We start from the raw sequence: 15,658 nt of genomic DNA, 5'->3' as shown, positions 1-15,658 counted from the left end.
AAGTGGTATTTTGTGTGGGGAAAATGTTGAGAATATAAAGACAAAAATAATGGAAGTAGTACTGAGCTCTGAAGTAGAATCCCTCTACTTATGTCATCAACCCCCAAAATCCATCAAAATGCAAGCACAATCTAGCACAAGGAAGGCATTTTTCAGGCAGTTTAAACCATCATTCAATAAAAGTGTTTTTTGTTTGTCTAATCATAACTCTTGTGTAATTTAGACAAACTTTGGCCTTTGTTGACATTATGGTTGCTAGGTAACAGTTATGGATTTACCTCACCTGTGTCGTATCTGCTGCTATTGTCCAACCAAGAAGTAAAATTATAAACTTCATCATAATTTTCAAACTAAAAAAAAATTGTACAACTTGTGCAAAATGTATATTCTTATAAATAGTCTGACTTGCCATATGCGCATTAAAGGAAATGTATGCAGCCTGCGCTCATGCAGTTTTAAAAAGGTTCACATTTGAACCTGGGTTGCTTGTCCCTTAACCTACACACAGAGGAGACATACAAGTTTTTCCTCATTCTCAGTATATGGACAGAATATGCCTCATGTTAAAGCTCAGAACCTCCAGAATTCACTCACTGAGCTGCAGAGGCTGCACTAGCACTGATTAATGATTGTCTGAAGTTGCTGGAGTTTAGGTAGTGACGATTCAGATCAGAGAGAGTTCTTTTAGGTTTAAACCAGCAGCATTTCAGCACTGAAACTGGCCACCCAAATGAGAGACTCATGTGAGGCTCATTTTGATTTCTGATTGGATACTTGTCTTGAGAACTAAAACCTAGATACTTGTCTTGAGAACTAAAACCTAGCCATCCTGTCCAATGTTTTTGTAATTAACAATAAATCAGCATTTGTTATCAGCAAAGGCTGTATTTGATTTGAAGATGTTTACCTCATATCTGGGGACAAAGTTAAGTCATGTTTATAGAATGTAAAATCAAAATCTTCCTTTAAGCTTTCCTTAGTAAGATTTGAGCAAGACTTCCAAACAAGAAAATATTATTGAAACACAGGAAAGAAGGTCATTGCCTGTGATCTGTGTGTTTTTTCAGACGACTCCATTTACGAGTCCCCGGAGCCCTTCCTTACGGATGACACCACTGGGGGTGGAGCTGCGCTGGAGCCACGCCTCTTTCTGCTTGCCGCCATCTTGGTTTTACTTGGCTTCCTGTTTGGCTCGTCGTAGCACTGCCCCCTACATCAGTCTCAGCCAATCATGAAAGACCTACACCAGCTGCAGCCAATCATAGGAGAGCTGAGCAAAGGAGCGGCATCAGGAGACAAGAGGAGGAGCTTAAATCACCACAGAAAATGAAGTCTCCAATTCATCTCATTAATGCAGTTAAACAGGACTTAACCAGAACTAAACTAGGTTCAAGCAACATCTATATAGGACTAGGACAGGACTAGCACCAGGTCTAAATTCAGCAAACTGCAACTGAACCACTAAACTGGAGCTCAACCAAGTGTAAACCATGAGACCTAAACTGAATCTAAAACAAAAGAATCTCACCAGGACTAAACCAGGTCTTAACAAGGACTAAACTAGAACTGGACCAGGACTGAACCAGGACTAAACCAGGACTGGATCAGGACCATAGACTGTATAAAGAAGTGGACTAAAGGAGTGTGATATCAGCCATAGCGCTCGGATCCAGTCAAAGGAAGCTTATCGAGGCTAGCAGTTATAGGGTCAAATTTGGGGAGTTCCATGTTTGGATTTCCGACTGTGAGTAACAGCCACCAAAGAGCCAATCCGGAGCGAGGCTGTTGAAGGTAATGCCATTTAGCTCTATGTTTCGTGCCACCTCCTGCTAAACCAGCAGTGCGGGTGTTTAGCAACGTTGTCAATCAAATATGTTGCTAAAACTAGCGGGAGCGACATCGGAGAAAGAAGGCACCTGATTTGTCTGCTATTAAAGCTCATATCTTGATTTATGGACAAAATAGCGAGAATAGCATGTAGAGCAATACGGACATTTTAAGACCAAAATGACAAGCCTGACAGCAGCATTTACGAAGAGAGGGGCGACAGTTTTTCAATGGAAAGTGAATTGGAGCCGGAAGTGCGCACATGCCCACTTCCTGTTCGGAATGCCGTGGCTAGTGAGTTAGCTATGTCCATTTGTATATACAGTCTATGACCAGGACTAACTCTTGAACAGCATTTATTCGATCTGATAATTATGAAGTGATTGAGATTATCTTTGCGAGTCGCAGAAATGAGTCAAATGTTTTTATAGAAATTAAACTAAAATTCTGCTAACAGCTGGTTTCAACGTGTCCAGGACAATCACAGGAAAATCTAGATTGAAACCATTTTGTAACAAAAATTATTTTACTTCACTAAAGAAAAGCATGATTAATTCTTAAACAAATCTATTTTATACACAAATATTTCAAAAAAAAAAAAATTGTTTTTTTTTATTCAAAATCAGGCAGACTGTTCAGAGAAAGTTTTGTATGTTAATTTGTTAGAGATTTTCCAAAGTAAATATTTAGCCCTGTACCCAATTTTTTTTTTCTTGTATTTTAGCTAAATTTGTCTAGCCCCAGTACAGATATATTGCAGCTCTTGAGATCAAAATGTGTCTGCTGCGTGATGTTTGCTTTAGAAAGCATGCAGGAAGTGTGTGTTAGCAGCACTGTGTAGCATTAGTGTGATGGCAAAACTCCACTCTGGTCTTTCAAAGTTGTGAAAAGCACTTATAAACTCATTGCTGTGAATAATTAGTTGCTCTGCCTTATGCCTTATGCTCTGAATGCATAAGGTAAATGAGGAATAACTTTGAACCATGTAAAATGAACTAAGTCAGTTTTTCAAATTTTTAAGACTTATGGTTTTTTAGACCAAAAAATTTTACTTTGTGATTTAGTGATAATACCATCAATAATATTAAAAATCCAATATATTACATGCAACAGCCATTGTAACCCATTTTAAACACCTTTGAAAAAAAGCCATAAAAATAAATGGAGGCCTATATAATATACTGTAAATGTGTTGTAAACCAGTTGTAAACAGAATTTGAGTTTTTAAAAAAGCAATATTTGAAACTGCAATAACTTTTTATTAAAGGCTTATACAAAGACGTAATGCGCAAAATCTATCTATAGATATATGGAAGCAGCTATATGAAGCATATGCATGTTCAAGATACTTTAATACATGTCGTGAAATTGTTTAAAATGTCCGAGAAAAGTCCTGTTTATTTATTGTTTTGTATTTATCATTTATTGTTTGAAAAATGACGAATGTTGAATTTCATGTCTCAGGATTTTAATACGATTTCAAAGTAAGTTTGATTTAAATTTGGCTCATTTCTGCGACTTTTAAAAAAATGTTAAATATTTGTCTTTTTTGCCATGTTACTTCTGTAAATCTGCCAAAGACTTTTTATTGGATGTTGTTGTTTTAGAGGCGGGACTTACATGGAAAAAGGTGGAGTCTGTTTCATTTTGTTGTGCTTTTTGTAAATGTTGTTTCTCTGTTCAAACAAAAATATTGAATGTTCTTAATGCGCAAAACCCACCGACCAATCAGCGATGGCCTTTTCCCGACGGTGCTTAATGCAACGCTGTTTTTAAAATCTACATCAACAACATTGCAAAAATATACATGGGGTCTAACGTGACTTGAATTCAGAAACTCACTCTCACCACTCTCCCCTTTAGTCCTCTAGACCCGACCCCTGCTCTCCCCTCTCCCCCTTTAGTCCTCCAGACCCTGCCCTACCTCCCCTCCATTTCTCCCCTTTAGTACCCCAGACCCCGCCCCTCCTCCCCTCTCAATCTTTCCTTTAGTCCTCCAAATCTCGCCCCTGCTCCAACTCAATCCCTGATGACTCCTCTGAACTAAAGTCCTTTGCACTCCTGTCATTTGTTTTTGCAGTGAACATATTTTCATTCATTGTCCCTCTGTTCGAGCGGAGGGGGCGTGGCCTGTCGAGGGGCACAGGTGCATGCTGGGAAATGCAGTATCTGAGGAGCGCACTGTGAGGATGTAGCACTCGAACTCTTTACGGAGACAAGACAAATATGGACAATTCTTATGGGTGTTCTCCTAAATGTTCTGTTTGAAAACGCAGGAGGAGAGTCGATGTTGTTGTTGATGTAAATGTTGTGTTTCTTTGGTCATGATGCATTCTGGGTAATGTAGTCCTGTGATTATGGTAAGGGTTTATATGTCAGCTGAGATTACATGGACCGCGTTAGTCATTTCAGTTTCACCAAATGACCCTATGCCACTACATGTTATTTTGTTTTATTTTTTCTTTTGCAGGTAAATGCATATGAGAGCATTTAATTTTTATTTTTATTTTTTTTTGTGTGTGTGTTTGTGATGCGGTAAATATTTATAGTTTTACACTAGTAAAGAAGCCGTTTTTGAAGAGAAGTTAAAGGATAAAAAGGTTGAATAACAATAGCGCTAAGGGCCATTTAATATTGATGATAGATGTATAAAAGTCAGGTGAAAATTACATACAAGAGTGCATTTCTATGTTAGGTAAAGTGACAGTATGTGTACTGTATTTTCTGGAGATGGCACTTCACCTGCATGATTCCATGGAAACAGAAAGTTAAAACCATACTTCTGAACATTCTCCATAGAGATATGTTTTAGGCCATACCGTGGAATATTATAGCCAAAGGAACAATATTTCCATGGAAACAAGCAGGAAGAGGCCCTACTCCAGATGAGCCTGCTCACAGTCAGAGTGTGTGTTGTTTTAAGTTTTTCACTGCAATAAACACAACAAAAATATTTTAAGAAAATAATAAAAACATGCTTTATTTTACTTTATTTCTTGGCTAAAGAGTTAAATACAATGGCTTTAAAAATAAAAGCATTGTCAGATTTTTTTTTTATTTTTTTTTTTTATTGACAATAATAACTATTGTGTAAATTATGTGTCTCCACAAACCAGACTCTGACCTGGAGGAGGAGCTCCTCCTGCTTGTTCCCATGGTAATGTCGTTCCTTTGGCTATAATCTTCAATGGGATGCCATAAAACGTATTTATCTCCAAGGATATTGTTCCGAAGTACGGTTTTAACTTTCTATTATCATGGATTGATGGAGATGGCCACGTCCAGAAAGTCATATACTTTACCTTTAACTAAGTCTAAGTAAAATGAATGATCTAATGCATACTATATCTTGTACTGTACTGTACTGTACTTGTACTGTGGCTTACAGAACCCAACAAACAATGATCAGGGCAAACATTGAACTTTCTGTTAGATTTCTTTAAAGACTATGTCCCACATATTCCCTCTGCTGGGGTTTCATTTAGAACATGTTCATGTTCTGAATCTTAATCTGTTCTTGAAGCGGTTTATCCCCTTTATCTGATCTGATACACTTGGCATTTGGTTTGTGTTCATCTCTTCAAAGCAGACGTCTGGAGTCCTCCTGTGGTCCTCCTGTGGTCCATGTGATCTCAGCTTCTTCTGTTCTTGGTGAAAATGTGATGTTTCAGGTTAAAAGGTGAAAGGTCGCAGTGCTGCGATTTTACCAGTGGGATTATAAATCTCTAGAGAGGACAAATACACTGGTGCTGTAGCATTCGGCCGTTATCTTGGGACTGTATCACTCATTCCATTGGGCAGTAAAAATTGTTTAATAGAAAACACCAGAGATTTGAACATTACAGTAAATACAATCTAAAGTTCATGTTAAAATTGTATTACTTTTTGCACCACATGACTGGGATAATGACAGCCTATTAGTACTGCAGGGCCTTTTTTTAAGTATTATTATTTAGATTTATTAACATCACAAAAGAAGATGTAATTATGTCAGGTTTATTTACACAAATATGTTAAAGAACAAATAATATGCATGAGGGCTGTCAGTCGATTCTTAATTGGGATTAATTGCATGATTGTCCTGAGTTAACTCGAGATTAATCACATTTAATTTGACTGATTATACTTTCCAATAACACATGTAGCTTTTTGATTCAATTTTTTGCATTTATCTCAAACCCTTCTCTCGTCCGTATGCGTGAGGTAAAGACACACACGGCTCTCGTCCTCAGCAGACCCGCACACACAGAACAGCAGAGAAGAGCTCCTGTCCAGTCTGACCTGGAGCTTCACTCTACATGTGCAAACTCAATTTTTTGTATGAATGGGTCTCTTCAAATACAGCCGAAGTTGGAGCACACTGATGGCCAAAATTAACTTAGCTTTTTTTTTTTTTTTTTTTTTCGATTGTCGCCATTAAAATTACTTTATGTCAATGGGATAATAGTGCACTAAAATTTAGGCTAATGGGTAATTACTCTAATCTGGTACAGTCACCATCTACTGGCAGCAGAGGGAATTACCATGGAGATAAGAATTAAACTAAATAATGAGGAACATGTTTGGACACATTGATATAAGCAGTAATGGATGTGATTTTGTGGGAAAAATGCCTAGAACAAAAACAATCCTGTGAGATTTCAGTTTTATTTTGTGTGGCTCAGAGGCAAAGGGGATTACTGAAACCAGCATGAATGACATGAAATACAACTCCAGGTATGTTTTTAATGAGAAAACAGTATTTTAAGATGGTTAAAAGCTCAAAAAAGTCAGGTTTGCATAACATGTGTTCTTTAAGTTAGAAAAACAAATTTGACAAAAGCAATAACTGACAGAGGGTGGCCCTAGATGTACGCTACAAAATAAATTTATATTAAATCCATGCGTCTCCACACATTGTAAATTTGAATGAGGACTCTACAGTCACAAGATGGCCGCCACAGCTTGTGTGTCCACTCTAGAGATTTATAGTCCCACTGTCCTGTTTTACAGCGAGTTTCTCCATATACAAACCTCATTTTCATATCAGTCCAATGCAGTAGGGGTCAAGGGTCAGGGGTCAAGGCTGCATGACAAAAACATGTACAAATCTGTGTTTGATAAATCACCAACATTAAAGACATGTTACACAAGCGTGTGTCTGTTTTCATTTATTCTCTAACCAGGTGTGAAAGAAGCCTTTGTAGAAGTATAAATAAATATTTGAGTATTAAAGTGCAGGAACATGTTTAGTTTGAAGTTGTAGCCCTGCCCACTTAGTCCTTTCTGCGGCTGTGAAATTGCACCATGACAGAGAGTCAAGTGTCTGAGACAGTGTCGGGCAGTTGGTTAAACATGCCCTCCTGAATGAACAATAGAGCTTTGTATTAATCATTAACTGAGAAAATGCTAAGTAAAATGAATAAATTATGTTTTGCAATTTAGCAGTTTTAAAAGATGCAATACATGATGTACAGAGTGTTTATTTATTTAGCAGAATTAAAATCACATATGTGCAGGGCCTTCAAACCTAACTTTCAATTCAGCTTAAATCCTTTCGTGAATTCATCCTAATAGTGAGTACATTTACATCTGCACATAAACCAGCTAACAACTGTCCCCTATGTTTTTTGTCCACATGTTAAAATGCATCTAGAATTTTACACCTGCTCAAACCATTATTTAGATGTACCTGAAATACATGCTATTTGAGACATTATTACACATCAAATGATAAATGATATAATTATGACACTGTGGCTCTTGTAATTGAATTAATACAATTTTGAAATATTCCAGACAAAGCTGCAAAGTCGCCACGGAGAAAGGCAGTTGGCAAAACCTCAACCAGAAAGGTTACATACACTGTGAAAAATATATATATTATCAGCAAATACTAACACAAATGTATCAGTTTTTTCCTGAATAATTCTCAAGATGTATTCCATATTTTACAGGCAAATCAAAACTTAAAGTCCTCCTCGTACCACAGTCTGAGGTCAGTCTGACAAAAGGTCTCTTCACTTTCATTACAAATCCTTAAGCCAAATTTAATGAGGAATTTTAATTAAACTCAAATGAATGAATTCTTAATGAATTTTCAAAGATAGTGCCCTGAAGTGCAGAGATTTTAGATAAACAGTGACATTTAGTTTTTGTTTATTTCTGCATATATCAAATTATCATAAAATTAAAATCCACTCATGAGTCCAGATTGTCATTTAGCGATAAATCTGATCCCTAATGAGATTTTTGAAGTTTATTTTTCACTGTAAAAGCTTGGCATTTGAGATTTGAAGAATCTGACTTAAAGTTTAGAGAAATTTTAAACGTGACACAATTTTAAATGTGGAGTTGAAATTATGTTGATACATGCTGCCACCTAGTGCTCACATTCAACACTACTACTACTACTACTAGTAGTACTACTACTAATAGGGCAACTGCCACTACTACTGCTACTACTGCTACTACTATAACACTACCATCTACAACAACTCATCCTACTGTTGCTGCTACTACTGCTACTACTACAATGTCACCACCAACAACTACTATTGCTACTGCTACTACAATACCATTACTACTATTTGGCCTTCTGCTACTACTACAATATCACCACCAACAACTACTACTACTGTCAATGCTACAGTGTCACTACAAACTACTACTTCCACTGCTACTACTGTATCACCAACAAGCTACAACAATATAATCGGCAATAACTACTACTACTACTACTGCATCATTGGCAATAACTACTACTACTACTACATCATTGGCAATAACTACTACTACTACTACATCATCGGCAATAACTACTACTACTACTACTACTACTACTACTACATCATCGGCAATAACTACTACTACTACTACTACTACTACTACTACATCATTGGCAATAACTACTACTACTACATCATCGGCAATAACTACTACTACTACTATTACTATATCATCGGCAATAACTACTACTACTACTACATCATCGGCTACTACTACTACTACTACTAGGCCTACTGCAATATCGCCACTAGCAACTTCGACTAGCGTGAACAATACAGTACAATATCACCACCTCCAGTGACTACGACTAACAATGCTACAATATCACTCCCAACTACTACTTCCACTGCTACTACTCGTAAAACAACATCTACTGCCCTTAATACTACCACAACAGTACCACCAACAACCAAAATAGCTATTACTACTACAGATGTCTCTCTACTACTACTACTACTAGCTACTATTACTATTATGCTGATGCTTTTACTACAATAACAACACCAGCGGCTGCTACATATGTTACTATTACTACCAACAGGACTAGAATAGAACCAAACCAAGTCTACATCAGGGCTAAACTAGTTGAGATCCCAATGCCCTCCCATCCTGATATATCCCTGTGTGTCAGATGCCCTCCCATCGTCCTTTATCCCTGTGTGTGTCAGATGCCCTTCAATTCTACTGTACTCCTGTGTGTCATCCTCCTTTGTTTCTGTGAGTCAGATACCCTCCTGTACTCCCATATCGCTGTGTGTCAGACGTCCTCCCTGTATGTGCCAGATGCTCTCCCATCCTCCTATATCCCAGTGTGTCAGATGCTCTTCAGTTGTATGTCAGATGTCAGATTGTAAAATACTATACACTAAATACTATACTGGATGTAATAACCTGAACAACCACATGACGGCAGCAGTAGACTACAATAGATTACCAGAGAGATCAGGTAGGTTTATCACTTTTGCTAATTATTTCTGTTCATAGTCAGGCTCAAGTTCATACTGTTTTAGGGCTCTTGATTTGTCCTGGTTTAGTCCCTGTTTAGACCTTGTTTAGTCCCTGTTTAGTCCTGGTTTAGTTCTGGTAGAGTACTGGTTATCTCATTAACCTGAGTAGCACTGTCTTAAGTAATTTTGTATGGACTTGTTTATAAGAAGCCTATAGCCTGCTACACGCTCTCTGCAAATACTGAAATTTAGTAGAATTAATCTGTTTAATTCTTATAAAAAGGTAATTTAAGTCTAAGTATATAACTTTTTTGACAAAAGATAGACTAAAATAAAACATTTTTTAAAACACTTTGTCTTCTTGCCATAAGACATGTTTACTGTGAAGGGCCATGAATCTCCATAAACCTGACTCTCATTTGGTCATGATTGTGTTGATACATGCTGCCACCTACTGCTCACATCAAACATTGCTACTGCAACTACAACTACTACTACTACAATACCACCAACAACAACTACTTCCACTGCTACTACTCATACAACATCTACTGCCGATAATACTACTACAGCACCACCACCAACCAAAACTACTGTTACTACTACAGATGCCTCTCTAGTACAGCTACTACTATTACTTCTGATGCTACTACTACAATAACAACAGAGGTTACTACATACATTACTGTTACTACTACTTCTACTACTACTACTAACACCAGGACTAGAATAGAACCAATAGAATAGAATCAGGGCTAAACTAGTTGGGACCTAATACCCCCCTGGGCCTTGGAACAATGGATGGAAATTAGCCTTTGGCTCTAATCTGGAGTGTTGTGGAACAGCATGCTTCCTTATATCCCTGTGTGCCAGATACCCTCCCATCCTTCTATATTCCTGAGTGCCAGATGCCTTCCCATCGTCCCGTATCCCAGTGTGTCAAATGCCGTCCTATCCTTCTATATCCCTGTGTGTCAGATGCCCTCCCATTGCACCACATACATCACTTCAACCATCACAGACACCAATGAGCTGATATACACTTCAGCAGCAGTGATCCTAGAGATTCTTGGCTATAAGAGCAACCATGGGAGCCATGAGAAACAATACCCACCATGGAAAGGACAGTTACAGGCTAAAATGAAGGCAGCATGGAGAGAAGTGAGCCAACTGGCAGAGGCCCAGAAAGGTACAATGAAAAAACAAGTACCCACGAAGTACAGCCAGGTGCCCATACCTGGAACACTGGAAACTGCCAAACAAGGGCTCCAAGCCTTGGCCAGCCGCCTAAAGGTGAGACAATGAAGCCAGACAAATAAACCGTTGTGTTTACAGCACAACTGGTAAAGTGTATGCTCAATGGCAGAGTGATAGCACCACATCAGACCCACCAAGGCTGGAAAGTGAACAGTACCTGAAAGGCATATGGGAGAAGGAGGCATCACATAACAGCGATGCACAGTGACTGGTGGCTCTGAGAGAAGACCACAGCAACCACATCCAGGAAAGAGTCTCAGCTGTGAAAAACTGGACTACACCAGGCCCTTACATGATCCATGCCTACTGGCTAAAGAAACTCACTGTTCTCCAAGAGTGTCTGGCAGCACAAATGAACCAGCTGCAATGGAATGGGACTCACTCTGAATGACTGACTGAAGGGCACACGATTCTGATCCAGAAGGATCCCTCAAAGTGTCCAGTCCCATTCAACTATCTCCACAACATGGAAGCTCATGTCAAGCATCATCGTGGCTAAGATAAGTGGGCACATGGATCAATACATGAGCACATAAGCTATAGTGAAAACTAACAAACATTTCTCTCCAGGTGTGGAGCTCTTTTGGGGAGCTGCTGTCTTGCCTTGGTATATAAATCAAGTAAACAGTGCAACATTTTATTTTAAATGATTGGTATGGACTGAACAATAACTTTAACTGAGCTAAATTATTAACTGTGTCACAAACCAAGTGAAGTATGACATGAACTTAACTGAAGAAGTGAACGAAAAAGAGAATCACATCATTTAAAAGCACCTGTTAAGTGTATAAACAATAACTCATCTAAAACTGGAACTGCTTTTTCAATGAGCAGACCTGTGTGCCTTAATGTTTAATTTAGAATTTAGTTATTCCTTACAGTATCTATTTTCTGGGCTATGCCCAGTGGTCTTGTTGCTTTATTTTTTATTTATTTAATTTAGCATTTTATTTAGTGGGTTAGCCCCACTCATTATGTCACACTAGAATAAGAGTGTAATATGGTGCTAGAAAACTACAATTTTCTATTAAAAAAAGTTACTGATATAAATGTTACCACCATCACCTGACTATTTGGAAATTGCCTACATTACCTCTCTGCTATTGTTTGTAGTATAATTTAAACTTCATCACTTCAGAAACCACCAGCTGTAGTCCATGCACTATATGCTGACAAGTATTTATTTATTTTCTCTATGCTTTTATTTTCGGTGGGACTGGTTCATTCTGTGGTCTCATCGAGTTCAGGTTTTGTGGCTAATCTCCATCCCTGGACCATTTCTCTTGTTTATGTAGATGTGGAATTGTGACCCATGAAATGTGCTGACAATGTGTGGAAGTGTGTATAGTGTTCTCATGATTGTCTTTGGTCCATGACACCAGGTCACTCTGACATGGCCCAGGACAGGACTTCCTCACTCATGGTGCAGTAATGATGACGATAATGATGATGATGTTGAAAAGCGCATGTGGACTTTAAACTTGCTGTTTCACACATTTCACTCTGTGGGACATCAACAACCTCAGGACAACAAACTTAAAGGTGCATTATGTAACTTTATGGAGGTGCCTCGTCATCTGCATAATGCCATAGAAACAGAATTTCAAAACATCTTCGACGACAATGAGACTAGTGCAAAATAATTATATATTTTAGAAATAACAAATAATGTGAAAGGATTTTGGAAAATTGTAAATCAATTGGAAAATTGGAAAATTACAAACTGGTTTAATTCTTTCTTTATTAAAGGTCTTGTATTCCTCCTGTGAGCTGTAAACCTCCTGCTAATGCTGCTACCTCCTTAAAACACACGCTCATGAAACCAGAAGTTTACATATACTACATAAAAAGACACGCTTTTTTTCTCACTGTCTAACATGAAATTTGACCAAATATTTCCTATTTTAGGTGATTTAGGATTACCAAAATTATTTCTATTTACAGAGTACCAGGATAATGAGAGAAGGATTTTTAAGACTTTTGGTTAAGTCAGAAATTTACATACATTTCATTATTATTTGGTACCATTGCTTTTAAACTGTATGACTTCGGTCAAAGGTTTTCGATTTCCTTCCACAAGCTTCTCACAAAAGTTGGCAGGAATTTTGGCCCATTCCTCCTGATCTGGTGTAACTGAGCAAATTTTGTAGGCCACCCTGCTCGCACGTGTCCTTTCAGGTCTGCTCATACATCTTCAATAGGGTTGAAAAAACGTTGACTTTGTTATCCTTAAGCCACTTTGTAACCAGTTTAGCAGTATGCTTCGGGTCATTGTCTATTGGGAAGACCCATTTTTGTCTAAGCATGACTTCCTGGCTGATGTCTGACATGTTGCTTCAGTGTTTCCACATAATGCTCTTTTCTCATGATGCCATTTCTTTTGTAAAGTGTGAAGTTCGTCCTCCAGCAAATCAACCCCACAACATGATGCTGCCACCCCAATATTTCACAGTTGGTCTCAGGCTTGCAAGCTGCTCTTTCCTCCAAATGTAACAATGCTTATTATGGCCAAACTGTTCAATTTTGTCAGACCACAGGATATGTTTTCAGACATTAGGTTCTCTGAATGCATTTGCAAACTGTAACCTGACTTTTTCATGTTTCTTTTGGAGTACTGGCTTCTTCCTGCAGAGTGTCCTTTCATTCCATGTCAGCACTGTATTCATTTTGGATACTGCGGATAATGACGCACTTTTTACAGCTTCAGCCAGCACATCTTTATAAGGTCTTTTGCTTTTGTTCTCGTGTTGATATGTACATTTATCATCTCCCATGTCTTCCTGAGCGTTATGACAGCTGGACATTCTCATGGTGTTTATACTTGCATACAATTGTTTGAACAGAGAACAACCTTCTCTCATTATTCTGGCATTTAGCAAATAGAAATAATTTTGTTAATCCTAAAACAAGAAAAGTTTAGTCTGATTTCATGTCACACAGTGAGACGTGTCTTTTTATACAGTGTATGTAAACGTCTGGTTTCAGTTGTACCTGGAGTTGTGCTTTTCGTTTTGTTCACGTTTGTGTAATCTGGGATTATTAGTCTGCATCTCCAAAGGTCACACTGCTCGCTTCCACCTTGTGATGTCATTTAGTGGTAGTTTTAACAGCTATTTTTATCCTCAATTGAGCTGCTTTACTTTTTAATACTCAAGAATAACCTTATGTTGTTGCTTTTATTTAAGATAAAATATTTTAGTTTTAGCTTTTGTACAGCTTTTTGTTGACATTGTCAATAGATTGTCTTGAATATCTGCTGGTGCAACGGGGAGTGAAGTAGTTAAACAATAGCTGTAACTTTAAAATTCCCGGGCTGAAATTATTCTTTTTTTTTCTCTTTTTGTAGATTGTACATCTATTGTTACTATTTGTTCATGTAAAAAAAAAAAAAAAACTTTTTACAGTGTATTGCTGTCAAAATGGTGATATAAAAGGAACATTATGTAAGATTTTGATTTAAAATTCCATAGACTTGACCCATCTGTGTCCCCAGATATGAGGTAAACATGTTCAAATCAAATATAGCTTTTACTGATAACAACTGTAATGCTGATTTATTCTTAATTACAAAAACCTTGGACATGTATTCATGTTATAATTTGGTGTCTGGTTCAAGATGATTATCTTGAACCAGACACTAGCATAATGAGTCTCCTGTGAGAAACTGGGTTGCTAGTTTCAATGCTGAAATCCAATTGGTTTAAACAGAAAAGGACTCTCTCTAATCTGAATGTTACCTGCAGTCAAACATTAATCAGTGCTAGTGCAGCCTCTGCAGCTCAGTGAGTGAATACTGGAGGTCCTCATTTCTTACATGAGACATGGCCTGTCCATATACTGAGAATGAGAAAAACTTGTATTTGTCTCTATCTGCAGGTTAAGGCACTGGCAACCCAGGTTTAGATGTGATTAAACTCTAAGAGTGCAGGCTACATACATTAACTAAATACTTTTTTCTCATGTTTTGCTAACCTACATGTGTCCCTTGTTGTTATGGCTGTGATTGTAGTGGACACAAACATAAGTTTACTGACACAGCACTTGGACATGACATGCCTCAGTTAAAATTCAACCTTGCATATTTATTACATGGCTGTACATTAAACCACAGTTAGTGCTAGCATTAACTTGACTGGAGACAGGAGATACATTTGTAGTTAGTGCATGGACAAGAGAGTTTAGGTTCATTTGCAACTGGTATAGGACTGGGTAATTTGCTAGAGACTTGTGTGCACAGTCCTATTGTATATTTGCTGCAAATAGACAAATTAAACTTAAATGCATATGCCAGGTCAAGTTTTTTAACTATGACTTGGTTTGGTGGCATAGTACTTATGGTGAATACTTATAATTTTACATCACTTAAATGGCAGTTTTTGAAAAAAAAAATGTTGAAAAGAGAAGTAGGCCTACAAAAATACAGAAAGTAGTGCAAAGTTTCTAAACAGATTCCATCTACCTATGTCATGAACACCAAAAATCCCATCCAAAATTCAGGGACAATGTGTTTACATTAGGGTTTCTGGGTAAAGGTTATGGAATTACCTCTATGTATGTCTCATGATCAGGTCCAACCAGGAAGTAAAATGATTAACTTTTACCAAAAGTTTAAACCAAAATTTAAAAACTAGATAGAACTAGGCAAGATTTTAGTCACATCTTAAATATAATTATGTTAACTATATTTTCATGTAATTTTTATTTTAATAATTCATAATAATTAATTTGTATTTTATTGTTTTGTATCAACCACACAAGATGTATTTCTTATAAACATATTTTATTATTGAAACAAGTGTAGAAAAACACAAAAATATTAAATACCTTATCTATACAAAATAGATCAATACAAGAATAGA

At 37.3% G+C, this 15,658-nt stretch overlaps 1 protein-coding gene across 2 annotated transcripts in view; it reads left to right on the top strand.

Annotated features, from left to right (window-relative positions):
* Window positions 1-4,703, top strand: part of LOC117369880 (ephrin-A2-like) — a 92,676-nt gene extending 87,973 nt beyond the window's left edge. Inside the window, exons 4-5 of one of the 2 annotated variants that reach the window (XR_008648675.1) lie at window positions 1,068-1,542; window positions 1,576-1,813. Coding sequence is in view for 1 of the 2 variants with exons in the window: in XM_033965225.2 (XP_033821116.1) it covers window positions 1,068-1,201 (134 nt within the window). In the remaining variant the exon portion in view is untranslated. Of the gene's footprint in view, window positions 1-1,067 lie in introns of both variants that reach the window. The other variant, XM_033965225.2, reaches the window with a different exon arrangement.
* The last annotated feature ends 10,955 nt before the right edge of the window (window positions 4,704-15,658 follow it).

This window comes from Periophthalmus magnuspinnatus, chromosome 4 (assembly GCF_009829125.3).
Source record: "Periophthalmus magnuspinnatus isolate fPerMag1 chromosome 4, fPerMag1.2.pri, whole genome shotgun sequence".
In the NCBI taxonomy this organism is placed as follows: Eukaryota; Metazoa; Chordata; class Actinopteri; order Gobiiformes; family Gobiidae; genus Periophthalmus; species Periophthalmus magnuspinnatus.
This window is presented reverse-complemented; position numbering and strand designations above follow the sequence as displayed.